This window comes from Vipera berus (genome assembly GCF_964194415.1).
Source record: "Vipera berus genome assembly, chromosome: 1".
Taxonomy (NCBI): Eukaryota; Metazoa; Chordata; class Lepidosauria; order Squamata; family Viperidae; genus Vipera; species Vipera berus.
In genome coordinates, this window is record NC_138202.1 from 191,631,858 (window position 1) to 191,652,456 (window position 20,599).

Consider the following 20,599-nt stretch of genomic DNA (forward strand, 5'->3'; position numbering starts at 1 on the left):
AATTCAGAAAGAGAGAAAGATTAAAATTGTAATATTTCATGAGTGCAACTCTGCAGGGAACCTTGTGGTAGGTACATGCCTGCTACCCATTTCCCCCCATCACCAAGCCCCTGTTCTGAGTTGGGCCACCAAGCCAACTGCTGCCCTCAAACTCCATCAGTAGTACTATAATAATTTCAGGAATAGAAAACATATCCTGCAGTCCAGATTTTTGAGTTTTCTGTGCCAGCACAGGTGGCTGCCAAGAAGCAAATTAGTAATCTATAAATCAGCCACAGGTCAGAGGTAAGCAAGCTCAGGCTCTATCACAGTTAGATGGAATAAAATAGCCTTTGAAGAAGTCCTTCTGCAGTATCTTTGAAGATAGACTGCACTCATCCATCCAATAGGCCAGCAGGGATCAAGACTAGTAAACTATCAATCAGGCAACATATTCAAGGGAGAAACAAAGGATGAGGCCAGAGGAAATCCAAAGTCCAACACACAGTCATGTAGAATATTCACCAGCAGCTTTTTTTTAGCACTGTTCAAAGAGAAAAAATGCAATAAACAAATTTATAAGTGCATTGCTGAGATCCATCAAATTGGAGCTGCAGAGTGCTGTCCCATTAGCACTTACGTGCCTTTTGGGTAGCCTCTCAGATCTGGGAAATTTACCCCTCTGGTCTTAGATGTTCATTAAATGCCTCTGCTCAGTTCCTCAACTTTTGAGTTACTGCCAGTGAGAGAGGATAAGAGAGCCTGTGAATTTGCTGGCTTTGGCCAAGTCAGAGTGAACTCACTGGTTCCAATACTGCTGAAATCTCCAACCACTACAAGGCCGTGGCCACTTGTTGACACTAGTTCCATTTCCTCTCCGTCCTTTTCATCTAAAATCATCTCACCTGGCAGGATCGTAATAGTGAAGTGATAGCAACTTCTACTCCTAGCCTCTCTAAACCCAAACACCCTGTAGTCAAAATCAGCCACATCACCAGGAGACAAAGTGGAGAAGTTCTGCTGCTCCTATTTCTGTCTCCACACTCCAGAATGATGGCCCGAGAAAATCAACATTTCCTCACTATAGAAGAAATAAGAAAGTCAAAGGGCATCCTGGGATGGAATAGTGGAAGGGGTATGCTCAACTGGCAATGAATAAAGAAAGAAAATATGACAAAGTAGAGCTTTGAGGCAGAAGTCAGGAGAACATAGGTTGGTTCCTTTCTGCTTGGAAGTGAGCACATCAGTAGCTCCACTAGGACTTAAATGTGGGCCAAATACATTGCAACCTCTCTCCCAAACACCTCAAAAGACGAGGAGGCCTATGAAGTTTTTGTTCAGACTGGCTTCCAACGAGAAGGAAGTGCTAAGAGGACTTTAGTAGCCTCAGCATTCTCAATACTGAAGTGTGCTCCAGTTTTTAAAAAGCAAACACAAGACACAAGCAGGTTCAGTATAGTTGAGACAGCCTAGATTTTTTCCCAGTGTTGCGTCCCCAACTCTCCACATAGCACTAAAATATCTAAGGCTTCCATTTCTGCATTTGTACATTTTCATCTGCTTCCCGAAGATGTGATAGACAGCTCTTCCTTCCCTGAAGGCTGCCCCTCCTTTCTGCCAAGTTCATGCTCATGCGTGGCACATTTAGAAATTAATTTCAAACAAATATCACAGTTTAAAGCGATTGACAGATATTATCAGTGGTATCATGAATTGTTTCTTCTTGTTTCATTACTGAAAGCAGTATAACCCTTCCTTGAATTATTTTAGAACTGACATGAGATTATATAATGATACAATTGCTATTTGTTATCAACTACGGCTAAACAGTCAGTGGCATATTAGCCATTATGAAAATATCCAGTCAGCAGTTGTGTGAAACAAAGGCAGGCAAGCAAGTTGGCTGATTTACTGACAGACATGTGATTTACAATCTATAGTTTTTGCATTCCTTGGTTACTCAGCATCTCCTAGGAATGGAAGGTACCTCTCCCTATTGTAGTATTAGCGTATTACATTCATATCTGGAAGGGATAGCTTGGATGAGAGGATCATGAATGGAATGGGTGTGTATTGCCTATCAGAAATTTCAGCTTCCTTACATAGTTGAAACGATCACATCCAACACAAGTGTGAGCCATGTGTTGACCAATCCACAGGAACTGGAAGTGAACCCAAAAACAAACAGTTCCTTCCTATAAATACCATGTATGCAATTGTGCAGGAAGAAATTGTTGACTAACTTTTCAGGCAAGGATTTCTACTTAAGGATGGGGCCAAGTTTCTGTTTTTCAAAAAGCATCTGAGATCAATGGCTAATAACTGCAATGCTGTATTTGGCAGTATCTTCATGGATTTCTCTATGTGGACAACTACATGCATGACTGTTTTGTAAGGAGCAGTTGCCTCTCCCTTCCAACTTTTCTGTTGCCTGTCTTGAAGGGCTGACAGTTTGCCAATCCAAATACGACAGGAGAGTCAATTGACATAGTTTCATGCCTTATAGAGATACAGATGCTAACACTACTAGCTTATTGTAATAAACAGTATGGTGGAACTCAGCAAAGTAGTTGTCAAAGAAGGTTGTTGCATTCTTTTGTATTCTTAAAAAAAACCAAATATCAACACTGTGCATGATGCCTTGTTTCTTAGAAAAACAGTTTAATTAGTTTGGTTTAAAAAAAGTTATGAATTCCTTAAATTAGGAAATTTCACTATTCTGATTTAAAACCAGTGTTTTTGCCAACAGCAGGAAGTGTAATGTTTTGTACCTGTTTGTCATAGTGAAATTCCCCATTACAATTGCTTTCCAAATCTGGAAATAAGATTTGTTTCGACCTCTGATTTAGCAAGATTTGAATGTCTTATTTAACTTTGACCAAGTACAGTTACAACAAGGAGATTTAGTGTGACAACTTCATCTTAATAGAGAAGCCTATGCACACATTTGGGAATGAAACCAATATTTATTCTACACATTATTATGTCCCATTGAAATCCATATGGCTTCCTTTCAAATAACTGTGTGTAGGACTGTAACTTTGCTTCTAGATTCATATGTAAATCATGGGTTATTAGGGTTAAAAAGAATTATTTTACTGTATTACTCAACAGTAGCCTAGTGAACTTGGCCATAGAACAATGGTGGTAATTATTTCAGATCAATTTATTTATTAAATTTATATACCACCTATCTCCCTGATAAGGTGAGAAATATGTAGTTAGGGAATAATTCTTTCTATTATGATTTCAAATTGTTATTGATGGATTAATAGTAATTGGTCATGGGCTCTGTCCATAATTTCAGTTAGAGAAATAACCATTGTGAATGTTGCCTCATGCATAAAGGATCATAATTGGTTCCCATTTTGTTTGTACTTTTCTTTAAAACTGTTTGTTCTTATGGAATTAACATTATTTTTTAACGTGACTGAAAAGCAAAACAAAGGCATTCTCATTCATTGTTTGGATGTGGAATAACCCAAAATATAAGTGGAAGAAAAAACAAATTCCAATCCTTTAATTTCTGTTGTTCATTTGTCTGTGAGGCTGCTCTATTGCCCTCCTTCTCATTGATAAAGTATTTTTATAAAGAAAAGGAGGAGGCAGCAAAACCTTTGTATGTTATAGCTTTTTTAGTCCCCCCCCTGCTAGTTTGCAAGAATATGTAGTTAAATTAATATACACAACACATTGCTGATTGAATTGGGGTGTCTTGCCATCCTTGCAATTCCTCCAGTTGACCATGGTCTTCCCTGAAGTTTCTTTCATCCCCTTTCCTTTTGCTTTACGGTCTTCAAAACTTAATTCAATGTGCTTATAATTTTTATCATCCCAGAAAAGCATAACTGATAACTGGATTTGTCTTCTAGGAAGCTCTTTGTAGGAGAAATTCACAAGGTGCTGTTATTTGTACTTTAAGAAAAAGCTTCACCCTAACATATATATATATATCCCTTGGTTTTTCTCCTCAGGATGGGAGAAGCAGCTTTATTGGCCACCAGCTTGGCGGAGTCATGGAGTTGCCAAACAGCAAGGACCCAAGGATCAAGTCAGCCAGAGCTGTCCAAATCACTTACTACCTCCAGACTTACCCTTCTGCAGCCCAGGACCTCATCAGTGAGAAGTGGGAGAATGAATTCTGCAAACTGATACATGAGCTGCAGCTCCATCACAAGGATCTACAGCTGCATTCTCTGGCCTCCTTTAGTTTGTGGAGGGACTTTCACAAGACCAGCATCCTCGCCAGGGGCAAGATCTTAGTGAGCCTCATGCTTGTTCTGTTGGTGGCCATCCTCTCCAGCTCCATGAAAGATTGCCTGCGCAGCAAGCCATTTCTTGGGCTCTTGGGAGTGCTCACAATCTGTATCTCCAGTGTTACTGCTGCGGGGATATTTTTCATTACTGATGGAAAATATAATTCAACTCTGTTGGGAATCCCTTTCTTCGCAATGGGTAATTATTTATCTTTTTAATAATAGGATTAGTGTTGCTGAATGACAGAATTGTAAATAGCTCCTGTCCTATGTTGTATAAGTACGGCTATCTCTCGATTGATTTACCTGCAGCTTATAAACCACCCTAAGCAATTGCCCCATCTCTTTGTTAAAAGAAAAAGGGGGAAAAACTGAGAGGGTGGAATGATTGGAACCAAATCTCAACCAAGAGGCAGATCTTTTATGGATCCCAGTTATAAAACGAAGAAAAAAATGTGTTTTTTTTTTTAAAAAATTAGAGAGTTGCTGAACTGGTTTTGAAAAAAAATTCAATCAGAACATCAAAGACGAGGGCAGGGAGGAGATTAAAACAACTCTAGAAGGCAAAGTGTCAAATATTGGGACAAAAAGAGCATAATTTGCAAAGGAAGTTAACATTCTGATTACATGCATGTTTATTGATATAAAGTCTCTTTCTATGAAGTACGATTTGTGCTTTTGCAATGTGATCATATACGTGTTTAATCATAAATAAAGTACAGGTAATCCTCGACTTACAATAGTTCATTTTGTGACCATTCAAAGTTACAAGAGCACTGAAAAAAGTGATTTATTACCATTTTTCACACTTACAACCATTGCAGCATCCCTATGATCACGGGATCAAAACTGAGACTGTTGGCAATTCACTCCTACTTATGCTGGCTGCAGGGTCTCCGGGCCCCCCTGATCCCCTTTTGTGACCTTCTGAAAAGCCAAATCAATGGGGGAGCCAGATTCACTTAACAGCTGTGGCAAAAAAGGTCGTAAAATGGGCAAAACTCACTTAAGAAATGTCTCACTTAGAAATTTGGGGTTCAATTGTGGTAGTAGGTTGAGGGCTACCTGTATAAAGCACTACAAATAAATTACACTTAGGGCTACTCTACAACTGTTGAATTCTCTCTCTCTCTCTCTCTCTCTCTCTCTCTCTCTCTCTCTCTCACACACACACACACACACACAAACAAACACACACATGAAAGCTAATCCTTTGGCCATAATGAGATTTTGCTTTTAATTAAATATTTTCAACATAATTAAACATCAGATATTTTCCAGGATTTTTTTAAAACTATGACATTATACATCTTCTATAATCTCTAGCTTTCTGAAGTTAAGGCAATTGCCAAGATGTTTGCAATAAGTTATTATGATGCTATGTATTTCAATTAAATAACAAATATCATGAAACCATCCTACTTTTGAAGCAAGTAACATGTATTTGGGCAGGTTTAATTTAAATAAAAGGACTGACCTGATCAGCAAATCAAAACTGGAGCTATAAGCAAAGGATGAGTTTTCTGTCAGTCAGTCTTTAGATTGAAATAACTGATCTTGTTCTGTAGAGATAGTGTGTATTTGACCTTTAGGTAGTCTATTTTTGATGGGCATAGACTTTCCATTTGATTTTCAGGTCCTTCCCATTTAATTATACATGGTACCTTTATAGATCACCATGGGCAAAGAAGACTATTTTTAGAGAGTTATTTAGAGGTGAAATCTACTGCCAGAGTCAATGGGTGACCAAATAGTCTTATTTTAATTTCAAGACAGGTATCTTTCTCTTCAAAATCGTTAACAGAATTTCCATGTAACTAGAGAAAGAGAGAGAGCCAGTTTGGTGAACTAATGAAGGTGATGGCCTAGAAACCAGAAGAGTGTGAGTTCTAATTCTGCCTTAGGCATGAAAGCCAGCTGGGTGACCTTGAGCCTGACACTTTCTCTTAGCCCTAGGAATTAGGCAAGGGCAAACACCTCCAAAAATCTTGCTAAGAAAACTGCAGGCAACTGCCATAATTCAGAACTGACACAAAGACACTCATTCATTCACAAACACACAAACAAATGAAATAAAACTACAGAGCGAATGTTTCTGAATTCTTGTAAGATAAATTTGCACAGCAGTCAAAATTGCTATATTCTTGCTGCAATAGTTAAGAGCTCTTCACTGGGGATATATAGATTGTTTCATTGTTTAGGATATTCAGAGATATGGATACATTCAGCTTTTTATATTTAAGGAACTGTAAGATGGTTTAATTTAAGAAAACTGTCACTGCTTGTATCTGGAAATATAGCAATGCATACCACATCCAGCATCAGCTCATTAAGGTTGAAAAGACCATGCTTCATAGCAGAGATAAGCTGGCGTGGTCTATACATCATCCTTAATAGGACAGTGCCAAATTGAACTCTGAATACTTTCAAATGCTAGCAGTACTAGGTGAATTGTGATCAGTTCTTTCACCATGGGAATAATGGCTCCCATTCCAGAAAAACAAAGTACATTACTTTATTGTTTACTCCTTTTAAACATTTGTTTGTTTTAAGACTGTATTTTGTTAGGCAGCTTATAAAATTGGTGATGCATAATTAAAAAAAATCAAACATCTTTAACAATCGCTCAAGCTCTCTTAATTGGTTTGGGCCTAATTTGTGTTGTCTTAAACCAGGGGTGTCAAACTCAGTTTCATTGAGGGCCGCATCATCATTGCAGTTGGCCTCACGGGGCTGGGTGGGTATGGCCTGGGTGGGCGTGGCCTGCTGGGTGGGCGTGGCTAGAGTGCGTATGGCCTACTGGGTGGGCATGGCCAGCTCTACATAGTTCGCATCAAGGGTGCCTATGGGGGCGTGGTCAGGAATGGGACAGACCTGAGGGTCTCTGGGCCAGGGCCAAGGCAGTGGGGGCCATTTCCTCACTGTTTCCAGGATGGCTTCGCGAGCCACATGAAACCACTTCGCGGGCCGGATCTGGCCCCCAGGCCTTGTGTTTGACATATCTGTCTTAAACCAATAGGTCTTATTGTATTTGAAGGCTTCAATAGACATCTGGATCTAGCTTTTTTCAATTCTTTCTTTCTCTTGCTTTCCTTGTACTTCTCATGGAAGTACAGTTAGGTCAGATATTCAGATCATATCAGAAGTTGTTTGTGACCTGTAACTTATTAAGAGGAAGGCAAAAAAGCCCTAATCTCTCTGGCATTTTCCCAGCCTCATATTTATACTTCTCCTATACATGGTGAATGTTATATACTGTATAATCAATTAAAATGATTCTTCACAAACAATGCAAGATTTCAATGAGGAAACCATATACTATAAAATAAGTGCTTGGTTGGGTGAGTCGTGGCTATAAACCCTATCTTTAATCAGCTGGGTGTCCCAGCAAAATTGCTAGGATGGGTGGGAGATCTCTCTCTTTTTCTCTGTTTCACACAAACCCTGCTGCTTTATTTTGGCTCTTTGCTCTAAAGATTCTACCATGTTTTAAAAGATCATCTAGTGAATTATAGATATGCAGTTCTGAACATGTGAGAAGAAAATTCTTCCCTTGTACAAAGCTATTTTGGCCAGAGGTCCACATGATACCTTGTGCTACTTGGAGATAAACTTTCAGCAAGGATATCAAAGGTGAGCTCCTGATGTGGCTACTCTCCATGTGCCCATAGCGTGCAACGATATTTGAAGAGTCTAGTTGTTTCTGGATCAGTGAAATGATAATAATCACATAGAAGAAATCACATAGAATAATCACACCCATGTGATTCTTAGGTTAGGAAAGAGATAAGTAGTTTCTTTTGAGATTTAGGGGCATCTGAAAAAAAAACTCTTTTGAAATAGTTGAACCACTTTCTATCTGTAAGTCAGTAATACAGATTGAAATGATATTAAGGAGCTTTCTGTGTGATACTTTCAATTAAAAATATCCTCCATGAAACACTATGCTAGGTAATATCATTCATAGTGATCATGTAATTATCTATAGCAGGCATGTCAAACTGCCGCCCTGCGGGCCGGATGCATCATACTGAAACCATGCCCACCCCATTGCCGGCAATGGGGAAAAAGTTGTGATACATCACGCAACGTCACATGACGTTGTGAGTTTGACATGCCTGATCTATAGCATTCCCAAAAAATTCCTTTTTAAAAAAAAATAATTCTGGAAGAGCCAAAATATCACTTGCTTTTAGGTTAGTGCACAAAACAATCAACTTGTGCATTTCTAGACTGAGGTTATGAATGAGCCACAGCAGATCTAGAACAAGAATGCCCTGAGTCATTAAGGCTTATAAAAACCTCTTTAGTTCCAAATGGTTTATGCAACTTAAGAGATAGGATAACATACTAGAAGTGTTTTCAGCTCCTCAGCAGAACATTACTTTCCACTGAGCATAGGATCCCTAGCCCAAGGAAGTCTGTCTGACAGAAACAAAACAGCAGTAGCTTCATGCTCCAGAAGAGATGCTGGAATCTGCAATCTAGCTGATTGCTTCTGGAGAAAAGATGTTCTGTGGGAAGTGCAAGCAAGTGCTTTGAGCCCCTGTATTTTGCATCTATTTCCTTGTTATCTCAAAAAAATTATCTTGCCGCATATCTTCATATACTAATCTCAAAGCTATGTTTCCTCCCACCTTCTGAAGTGCATTCCCAACAGCTAACATTATTTAGACTGTATAATAGCACAGAACTCCCAAAAGTGCTTTTTCTCCCCAAAAGTCAACTGGACTTTGTTGTTTCCTTTTTCCTTCTCATCCACGAGGCTTCTTCATGAGTTGAAGGAGCTTCTTGGATGAAAATTGAAACATCTTCAAGGAAGAAACAAAGTCCAGTTGCCTTTTGGAAAAAAGCACTTTGGGGACAACCCTAACCTGGATGACTGAGACTCTCCATAGACAACAGCACAGAACTGCATGGTGAGGATATAATGGTGGACATGGCTTTGCTTAAATTGGCAGGTTAATTTTAAATGCTTACCAAATCCGTGAACAAAATATTTTTATTTTGCTTTTTAAAATGCTATACTACCATTAAAATGCTTTACAAACATTCGTTTAGTCACTGTTTAAAGTTACAACGTCACTGAAAAAAGTTGACCATTTTCACACAACCATTACAGCATTCCTACAGTCACATGATCAAAATTCGGATGCTTGGCAATTAATTCATATTTATGACGGCTACAGTGTCCCGGGGGTGGTGGTCATGTGATCATCTTTTGCAAGCTTCCGACAAGAAAAGACAATGGGGCAGCCAGATTCACTTAACAACGTGTTACTAACTAGTCAAGAAGTGTTACTAACTAAACAACTGCAATGAATTTTGGACTCAGTTGTGGTTGTAAGTGGAGGACTACCTGTTATCCGGTTCTTGCTGTTACCTGTTGTCAGGGGCCAGTTCCTCATGGCTGAACTTCTAGATTTCTCTTCATTGAAGGGCAAAATCATTGTTTTGTGGTCCTAGACCAAACCTTGAGTTCAAAACGAACCAGGAGGTCTCTTCCACCAACAAATAACCATTCTCCATTGATTCTTTTTATACTTATAAAGGAGAATATTTGTAGCTCAGGATTGACATGAGGGATCCTTAGTGATTTTTGAGCTTGCTTGTTTTCTTACAGACATTTCATTACCCAAACTAGGTAACATCATCAGTGCTAGTCAGGACCAGCACTGATTGTTATTATTGAAAAATAATAGCAGGCTTCTTTCTCACAGATGACCAAGCTTTTTTTTTTTTTTTTGGTTTGGTCGGTTTACACACAACCGTGATGCTGGTATCTGAAAAAGTATTAATTAATCATTAAGCATTGAAAATGCATGCATTGTGCAGGGGAAAGGCTTTGGCTATTAAAAGCAATGTGTTTTTTGGGGGAGCATCCTAGTCAAGAAATGCATCAGGAGAATGAAGCGGATATAGTACAATATATAGTAATTTCATTATGATTTTCAACAAAGACCACATTTTTTCCTTGTAAACTTTTAAAATATGATCCATATAGCTGTTTAATGGATCAGCAATTCATCAAGCCTGATTAATAAATAGTTAATAAAATCTTATTGAAATTTCCCTGAGCCCAATTTGGTTTAATATTTTTACAGCTGGACAGAGAAATAGTTTTGCAGATGGCATGAGATTGGATGGGATAACTAAGAATGAAACAATATTCAGTATGATACTGACTGACATAAAGGGGAAGTACAGGTAATGAAGTAAATTCCAAAATAGAAAAATGCAATTCTGTATTTAAGCAGAAATAGTATATATAGAGAGTGTGCTTGACCTTGACCTTGCTATACAGAAATCATTTCTGGAGCTTTTCATTTGGTTATCAGCTCTACACAGATCAGTGGTGAGATACCATGGGTAAAACAGCTAATACTGTATAGTGGTTCCAAGTTGTGTCAATAGAAAGCTGGTGACTAGACACCAAGCAGTAAAGGTGCTACTCTAATATGCTTTGTATGACCTCACATGGCATACTGTGTTCACTTCTGGGCATTGCAATTTAAAAACTGATAAGGTGGAATATAGCTGGAAGATTCAGATTCTAGCAACAGATCTGAAAAGCTGGATGGTAGAACCCAGATGAACCTCTCCGGATCCTCCTATATATTAGGAAGAATGAACTGGCAGAAGGTTTTTTTTTATCATTGGAGATGGTAAATTCAACAAAAAAATTTTTAAAATCCTCATTACAGATAAATGCTACTATTGCAATTCTTAACATATTGAAAATGATAATAGTGTAGATATTTGTATCTACAGAGATTTCCTTTGTTTATTCTTTTTGCTACAATGAACACTTCTAAAATATAACTTTTAAATACTGTATATTATATATTTTGGTTATATACCAGGTGATAAGTGATACGATATGATAAATGATATGATATCATTCCTATGATATCATTCTCCTTTTGATAACAGAATTCTTTTTATTCAATTCAGTTGATTGGAGGAGTGAATTGTGGACCCCAACACTGGGATAGCTGCCTGCTTTTGTTGCAGAGGTAGACATCACATTCAATCCTAGCTAATGGTCTAAAACCATTAGAGACAATATACTTTATGAACACAGTGATGACTGCCCTCTTCATGTTGTGCTCTATAGCAACACATTGAGCATCTGCATTTCAGTATTAAGCTCTTGCTTCTACAGGGACATTTAAATACCTCAGGCCACATCTGCTCAATGTCACTTTGGATCAGCTCAGGACCTGTCCAATGTCACAGTGTCAGTTGTTTTGGAGCTCTGGGTCAATTTATTTCTGACAGCTCTGCTGTATCTGAAACTGTAATAAAGGTGATCTTTTCTTTTGAAATGCTATGGCTCTACAAACTTTGTGGGAAGCCTAGTTTTTTTTTACTGGTGGGAACACTTGCCTCCTCTTTTCCCCCAGCTTTTGCAGTTATTGCCCTTCTTCTCCCATAGAAATTTAGTGTCTTGTTTTTAGAGTCTGCCTATATAGGGTTTTTTAATTGGTGTGTGTGTGTGTGTGTGTGTGTGTGTTGCACTTAGGTATCCCTCTTTCCTCCTCCAACCACCATAGCAGCATGAAACCATAGATAGAAAAACTGGGAAAAGTACTTGATTGCAAACTTGCTGGTGTGCGATATCACAGGGGCTTTTAGATACAACACAGAAAAATGGCATTTTGACAGATAGGAATGTTTCCTTCATAACAACTGCTTAGCTTTTTTTTTTTGCCAGCGATCAAATGCATGCAACTATGAGACAGTCATTGCTCACTCTGCAACTGATTAACATGAGAATAAGTGTCTTTACTCCACATGGTTCAAGGAACAGGACACTAATTGAATAACATTTTTGTTATTTTGTTATTAGACAACTAGAGGGTGAGCATAATGGGCTAATCCTTTTTGTTGCTGTTATACATTTTGAGATTGGCAGAAAATTATCTTGGACTATTTCAGATTATTTTGTAACAGTTTAAGAGAAAAAATTGAGGCATAGAGGTATGCACAGATAATTGGGAATATTTCTACTTCATAATAAAATATATCAAATACAGTTTATAAAGAAAAGTGTTAAGAGTAGCTTGCAAGACTAGTTGCTTCTTTCAATCATATGCATATATGTTAGGACCTTAGATTATATTACAGCTGCTACTGATTATTAATACGGAGAATAAAGAATATTCATTTAAAGATTAAGTGCTAAGTAGAATAAATTGCAATTATTGAATGAATGACTTTTGCTACATTAAACGGAAGAGATTGTTTTCTTGTTCTTCAGTTTCTGAAAAATGTTTTTTAAGAGAGTATTATAAAATAAAAGCCATTGGGAGAGTCAGCAAAAGTCAAGGATTTAGAAAAGTAAAAATGAAGAGGGTAAAATGGAGGAAAAAATGCTAAAAGAAAACCTTGGGAGAAAAATGTATGAAAGAGCCAAATATAGCAGAAGCCTGTAATTTAACAGGAAATTACTAGAATATTTCCAAATTTTTCCTCATTTGAATTTTCTTTGGATGTTGAAGCTCTGAATCCTTCTTTGGAGACAAGGTCATATTTCAGTTACCTGGAAACAAAATCAGATGAATTGCCCATCAGCAAAAATGTTTAATTCCTGTAATGGTATTTGGGAATGACCTTGGCAGATGGAACAAAGAAATGCTGCCTAGGGAACAGCCAGATCAGGGACAGCATGGACCAAAGCTGCATTGTGGTCAGACCAAAAGGCTTGGGGGAAGGACTCTCCCTAGGTTTCTGAGCTGTAAAAATGATGGTGGGAGAACTGTACTTTGAGACTTGCAAGATTGATGTCAGCCTTATCTTACCAGGTAAGGTAGAAGATGCAGGATGCAGTAGCTAATTCTACTTTATTTTAAAGCTACACTAACAGAATCTTGCAAGTCTGAAAGTACAATTTCCATATACCATTACAATTGAAGCAAAGTCATTGTTTTGTTTAATGGCACTGTGAATTTTAGACTGTTCCTCAAAAAACAAAGAAAGTAACAGAACCTCCCTAAATTTAGAATAGAAAAGAAAAGAGAAAAGAAAAGAATAGCGCTGGAAGGGACTTTGGAGGTCTTCTAGTCCAGCCCCCTGCTCAAGCAGGAGAACCTACACCCTCTCAGACAGGTGATTGTCCAGTCTCTTCTTAAAAATCTTCAGTGATGGAGCACCTATGATTTCTGGGGGTAAGCTGTTCCACTGGTTAATTGTCCTTACTGTCAGGAAGTTTCTCCTTAATTCCAGGTTGCTTCTCTCTTTGATCAGTTTCCAGCCATTGTTTCTCGTCCTTCCCTCTGGTGCTTTGTTGAACAACCTGGCCCCCTCTGTCTTGTGGCAGCCCCTCAGATACTGGAATATTGCTATCAGGTCTCCCCTATTTCTTCTTTTCTTTAGACTAGCCAAACCCAAGTCCTGTAGCCGTTCTTCATATGTTTTAGTCTCCAGGCCTTTGATCATCTTAGTTGCTCTTTGAATTTTTCCCAAACTCTCAACATCTTTTTTGTGATATGGTGACCAAAATTGGCTGCATTATTCCAGGTGTGGTCTTACTAGGGTTTTACAAAGTGGTACTAATACTTTGTTTGATCTTGATTCTATGCCTCTGCTTATACAACTCAGAATTATATTAGCTTTTTTGGTTGCTGCTGCATACTGCTGGCTCATAGTCAAGTGATCATCCACTAGGACTCCAAGGTCCCTCTCACAGTTACTGTTTTTAAGCCAGGTGTCTCCCAATCTGTATTTGGTTTTTCCTGCCTAAGTGTAAGACTTTGCTTTTCTCGACATTGAAACTCATTTTGTTGGATAGGGCCCATTGTTCAAGTTTGTCAAGTTCTTTTTGGATCCTGAGTTTGTCTTCTGGGGTGTTGGCTACTCCTGTCAGTTTGGTGTCATCTGCAAATTTGATGAGTTCCCCTTCAATTCCCTCATCTAAGTCATTGATGAAGATATTGAAGAGTGCTGGGCCTAAGACGGAACCTTGTGGTATCCCACTGCTTACTTCTCTCCATGTGAATGTAGTGCCATTGAGGATTGATAGCCAGCTACAGATCCATCTGGTGGTGATGTTGTCTATTCTACCTTTTCCTAGCTTACCAAGGAGTAGGTTGTGGTCTACCTTGTCAAATGCCTTACTGAAATCTAAGTATAGTACGTCCACTGTGTTTCACTGGTCTACTAGTTTAGTCACTTTATCAAAGAATGAGATGAGATTGGTTCGGCATGATCTGTTTTTAACAAATGCATGCTGGCTAGTAGTTATGACTTTGTTTGCTTCTAGTTGTTCCCAGATCTGTTTTTTAATTATCTTTTCTAGGATCTTCCCAGATATTGATGTTAAACTGATTGGTCTGTAGTTTCCTGGGTCTGTTTTTCCCCCCCTCCTTTCTTGAAGATGGGGACAATCACAAATTCCTGTTGTTGTTTTTTCCTGTAAATTACTCTGTTTTTGGTAATTGCCTCCAAAGTGTTTCTGTGAAAAATTACCCATGTCTTTGTCCTAGACTATGAATAAGCAACTGCATGTATCACACATAATGCTTTCTGTTGATATATATTTCAAATATATTTAGTTTACATATTTACAATAAAATTATTTAATTTTAGTAATTGGAATTTCCCTTACCTTTTGCAAGTGAATAGGCCATTTTGGTTGAGTTGTCATTTTACAATGATAGTGGCTGGTAATTTGTGACTCACTGTTAGTAGTATCTCTAAAGCCTGTTCCTATTTACCTTCAGAATTTTCTGAATAATGCAGGCTATTCCTTAAAGGGTTCCTTTGTTTGTTCTTCCAGACTGCTTTCTTTTACAGGCCATCTGCAAATGTTGTGGTATGTCTTTCAAGGCAACTCAACGAGGACATTGTTAAGCATTCAAGCAAGGATACTTATAAGAATGAACATTCTCAAGAGTAGGACTCTTCCTTCTCTGCATTTGTCTTCATTTTGCAAGTAGCATTCACCATTCCCACACCTAGTGAGAGCATCAGTGCCTTCCCCAATATGAATGATATTCTAATTTTACTGTCTTCTAATGAGATAAAAGCCTAGTACTTAAAATTCATACTCTTTTCTGAACTATTAAATACTGCCAACTAAAATAAACTTACCATTTAGAAGTTGATACAATATGTTGTTAATAATGGCTAATTCAGTTTGTCACTAATAATGATAATGAGGGTCATTGACAATCAGTTAGAGATACCATATCAACAAAATAAGTGTGTAAGTATTTCTGAGATTTCACATTTTTCTAATCACGGTTAGAAAGAAATTCTATTCTATTAAAACGTATCTACTGTATTCCTTGCAATTTAACCTTGACTATATTCTGGAAGAGACCTACCTATGAATTTAAGGAACTTATAGATTTATGTATAAAATGTACTTTGGTGGACTTTTTGCAAGGCATAATTCATATCTTTTCAAGGTTTTAAGTGTGTGTCTTGAAGACAGAAATACAGCGGTTAATTCTAAATCTTGTAGTAACAAGAATCTATTGGGATTCCTTGCATTCTGCAGCATTGTAGATATGATTGGTACCTATATAATGAGTTAGATGCCATCAAGTTGGGCTGAACAATTACTGACTATATGGACAGATACTTCCCATCTTGAGCTCCATATAGTAAGGATAGTCCATTAATTTTATTCATTCTTTCATCTACCATATATTTTGTTTCTCATTTTTTTCTACCTTTCCCAAACTTGTCATGCATAATATTTTTCCCCTGATCCATTATCTGCTCAAATGATATGCCCAACTATGCGAGTTTGTGCTGGCTTAAGCAGTTGGTCTTCATTATATCCAGAGCCAAACAATTAGTTCCTGCAGTTCATGGTACTCTTAGTAATACCGCAGATACATACTACAAAAATATTTTATTTCTTTCATTTTTGGTGTTCAGCTTTCATAGGCACATAGATCACCACAGGGGAAACCATTGCTTTAATTATTCAGCTCTTTGTTGTTGAAATATTTTTATTTTTCATTATTTTATTGCTTTTTCTCAAAAGTAATATCTTCTTTAGTTGTTCAGCAAACTGCCTGACTCTATTTATTCTTGAGCTCAAGAAAAAAAGCTGTTTTCCACCATTAGTTCTTGAGCATCTGCTATGCATATTAGTTGGTTGACATTATCTTTATCCTGTTTAATATTTAGTACTTTTCATTTTACTTTTTACATTGAGAACATGCTTATTTACTTCCAATAAAGTGATGCTGTCTAAATATTGCCAATTATCAATCTTGTTACTTCCTGTTTTGATTCCAATTATTGTATCTTCCAAGTCTGCCATTCTTATAATCTATTTGGTGCATAAGGTAAAAAAAAAATGGGGGAAATATTCATCCTAGCTTCAGTCTCCTTCCCATGTAGAATCACTTTGCTTCTCCAACCTCAGTTGTAAGAGTAGCTTTTCCTTCATTGTAAAGATTCTTCTGAAGAATAATCTGATGTTGTGGCAGATCCATTAGCTTAAATAGATTCCACATTCTAGCATAATCTATATTGGGTGTTCAAGAATATTTTGAAAGAGGAAAGAGGGGAAAAACAATGCAAGATAAATTATTTACATAATTATTTACATCTCAGGTAAATATAGATGTATATAATTTGAAATTTTTACATAGCAGTTTCAATAAAAGTAACCCTTTTTATTATCCAGGCCAAATTTATTTATTTAATTCATTTATAAGATACAAAAAATATCAGCTCTTCAATCCAGTGGGTAATTGAGGCCATATATTCTCTTTGTAACGTTGAAGAATCAGTTTCCATGGTCCAACTCTCAATTTCCACATAGTATACAAGTGGTTCAACAGAATGTGTTGCACTAGAAAATATTAAATATTAAATATTAAACATTGTAGCATACTTCTTCCCAAAATGTAACATCTTTAGGACATTGCAAAAACACATTTTTAATGAAGGGTTTAGGCAGGATGCAGAATAAATTACTTTTTTTTTCTCTACAAGCTCAGTGGAATCCAAGAAACTTGGTTCTTTTTTTCTTTTTTTTTTGTATAAACCATAATCTATCATGGAAGTTTCTGGTTCTTTTTGTTTTGTTTGTTTTGCGTTGTTTTGTTTTGGTATAAGCCATAATTTATCATGGGGATAGATAAGTTGCTTATTTGATCCAGTCTTTATATCTCAAGCTTATATCTCTGGCTTTGGGCAAGGAATTGGACAAGGAGACCTCCAAAATCCCTTCCAGCCCTATGATTCTGTGTTTTGTATCCGACTTGACCCACAAGGTCAACACACACTTGCATGCACACACACACACACACACACATGCACAATGCATATACGGATTCCACACAAAGTATTAAGTATATTGGGAATTACATTACTTTTAAGAATGTTAAAATGACCTTGTTGGCCTTCTAGAAGAGCCTGAAGACTTGGCTTTGCCATGTGGTCAGGGGATCTCTTATTGTTGGTAGAGACCCTGCTAAATGGCTGTGCTTTTAGTAAAATGAATGGTACTTCTACAGCATTATGTTTTTAATTGTTTTATTGTTTTTAATGTTATAAATGATTTTGTTTGTGAGTTGTGTATTGTTTGGGGGGATTTCTAACTTTGTAAGTTTCCCAGAGTCACAGCAATGAGATTGGTGGTTATATAAATACACACACACACACACACATACCTGTACATAAAAATGTTAGCTATCCTATCTTATGCCCCATTCTTTTTTCTGAAATGTATTGGGCTTATGTGACATGTATGTTATCAAGTTTGGATGTATTATTCTTTGAAAGACTTGATCTTAAACTTATGGCTTATGCTAGGAATTAGAACAATTGGTCTAGTAGTTTGCACCTTCTTTTTCATCTCTCTTTTTAATACAGCTTCATTCCCTTATCTTTTCCAATCTGAGGCCACAGTCTTGTTCCATATCTGTTAATAAAGAATACTTTAAGAGCTTTGTCTTAGAGTCTTTGAACTGTTCAGTGGTTATTTCATCTGTACCTGCCTTGAGCCTTCCTATTGAACAGCTGGTGCATTGCCTCTTGTACCTGACTTGTTCCTCACCATATTCCCTTCCTAGATATGTATCTGCCACCCTACCAGCCTTTGCACAGTCTATTTTTCTTACACATCATTTGCCTCTTTTGGATCCTTTTTAAGATCAGTTTTGAGCAGTCCCCTATGTTTTCTCTGAACTTTTAAAAACATGTTTTCCTATTGTTTTGATTCTTGTTGACATAATTGAGATATCTTTCCTCGTCCTTTCTTGTTTGACCCTGAAAATCTAAATTAAGTTGCCATACATACTTTTCTTGCCCAAGGCTTTCATCTTCCATCTGCCTCTAGCTGTTGAAATACGTTTTTCTGAAAGCAACTTGAGCTTTCCCTCTTTGAATTTTGGGAATATTTTTTCCACTTCTTTTTTTCTGTATTACATAAACCTTTGGTTCCGCAGACTTGGTTCGCCTGAATGGAATATATTGATTCTGTGCCTTGATTTGATCTTGTATGTTCTCCTAATTTATTTCATTTAATGTTTATTCGTGTAAGTTTTAAAATATATATAACGTTTTATTTCATTATATAATACGTCTGATGCCAGTTATTCAGTATGTGTACCACAATCTGGTCAAATGTTTTCCATCTACTGTAGTAAATGCATGTACTGTTGTAGCATATTCATTATTTCTACAATATTTCTTTTCTTTTTAAAATTATAGTCAAGTACATCCTTAGCAACATCTTTTTTGAGCATCACTACTATCCCATTTCTTTGTATGATTTCATGTTAAGAAACATTCAGTTTAGTGTGATTCATTGCCAGGATGATTCCTATATATAGAAATTTTAATTATTCAGTTTTGAAAAACATTGCCTGACCGGCAATAGTCCTGGCACCTGCAAAGGCCAGCTGTTTCCATGATTGCCGCAGATGTAAAAACATCCTTGTGAGCATAGAAGAAGCTGAAGATTGCTTTCGGTTGTATTTATATTGGTGCCCAAATGACACAGTAGGCAGACATTTCACTATGCTTTTACCAGTATGTGTGTTTGTGGGGGTTTCCTATGATTGACCCAGAACAGATTTTCTTATCATGGAAAAGTAGTGGGCAATTCAGCTTTTATGATCCTATGTCAACTGCAGTATTTTCTCATCGCAAACATGAGTATTCAAAATAGAAACATACGATATATAAAAAAAAGCTGCAGAAAATTATGAGCATTTTCTTCAAAATGGGAAAACAATATATTTTTTTTTAAAAAATAAACAGTGGATAGTTTTTCATGAAGTTATTTCATCTTACAAACAAGATGCCCTAATTTGGGATGTCAGAATTTGGCTGAGCACAGTTTTGAACAGCATCAACTGGCAAATAATGATGATCTTAGTAAATGGTTTCTCTCACAGAGCAAGTTTTTAATTACAACACTTGTGAACAAGTCTTCTAATAATGTTGCAAATTATCTGAAATATTTTGCTTAAAGACACGCAGTTCATTCCAAGTCTGAGGGTGCGGGTACCAAAACTGGAATCAGAGGTAGCTACTATGGGATTTAAGGAATAAGGAGTAGAATCCAGGTCACCTGAACCACAAAAATTCACTTTGTCTTTGAGTATGTAATGCTGTAGCCTATAACTTGAAGATACCACCAAACAATGTGGGATTTTTTAAAGTCCAATGGGTTTATCAATGGCATGTGTCCTAAGTATACTATTTGCTTGAGTTTGTTCTGATTCTTAGTGTCTGCTTGGTTGGCTAAACTAAAACCATTCCAATGTTCTATGGCAGATTTCCAGATTTCCCCAGAGTTTTCTTTCACTAAAGAAGTGTGCTTTTGTTGGATGTGATTTTACTGCATCTCATTTAATGCTCCTGTGCTAAAAGCTAACCTTTTAAATTAGTCATTTTGCTATGACATCAATTTGCAACTGAAAACATCAATTCTGCTTCACTGCATCTTAAAGATAAATACAGCAGGAACCAAAACACTTTTAAAGATACAATTTCAATAAATGAGAATGCGATGTATTTTAGCACAGAGTATCATTAAGAAAGGGATGCATTTCAAAGCATCTTATTATTTGGGCAAGATTCAGCCAACATGGTATATTTTGAACAGCAAGGTCTTATAAATTTTTCCTGATATGGGGCTCAGAAGAGGCATTAGGATGGCAAAACAACAATACAAACAAAAGGTGGAGAACCATTTAGCGAACAACGATCCGAGGCAAGTATGGCAGGGACTGCAGCACTTAACCAACTATAAGGGCAGCACGAGGAGCATGGCAAACACCGATGCCTCGTTGGCTGAGGAGCTGAACATCTTCTTCGCCCGCTACGAGGTTAAAAGACCAGACCCCGTAGCCTCTGCTGGCCAGCCTTCTGACTCTCAGCCA

At 37.2% G+C, this 20,599-nt stretch overlaps 1 protein-coding gene across 2 annotated transcripts in view; it reads left to right on the forward strand.

Moving 5' to 3' along the window:
• Positions 1–20,599, forward strand: part of PTCHD4 (patched domain containing 4) — a gene marked incomplete at both ends in the record, with an annotated part of 66,412 nt that overhangs the window by 30,176 nt on the left and 15,637 nt on the right. For both annotated transcript variants that reach the window (XM_081313188.1, XM_081313189.1), the window contains one exon: positions 3,954–4,434. In XM_081313188.1, the coding sequence (XP_081169314.1) occupies positions 3,954–4,434 (481 nt within the window). The remainder of the gene's footprint in view (positions 1–3,953; positions 4,435–20,599) is intronic.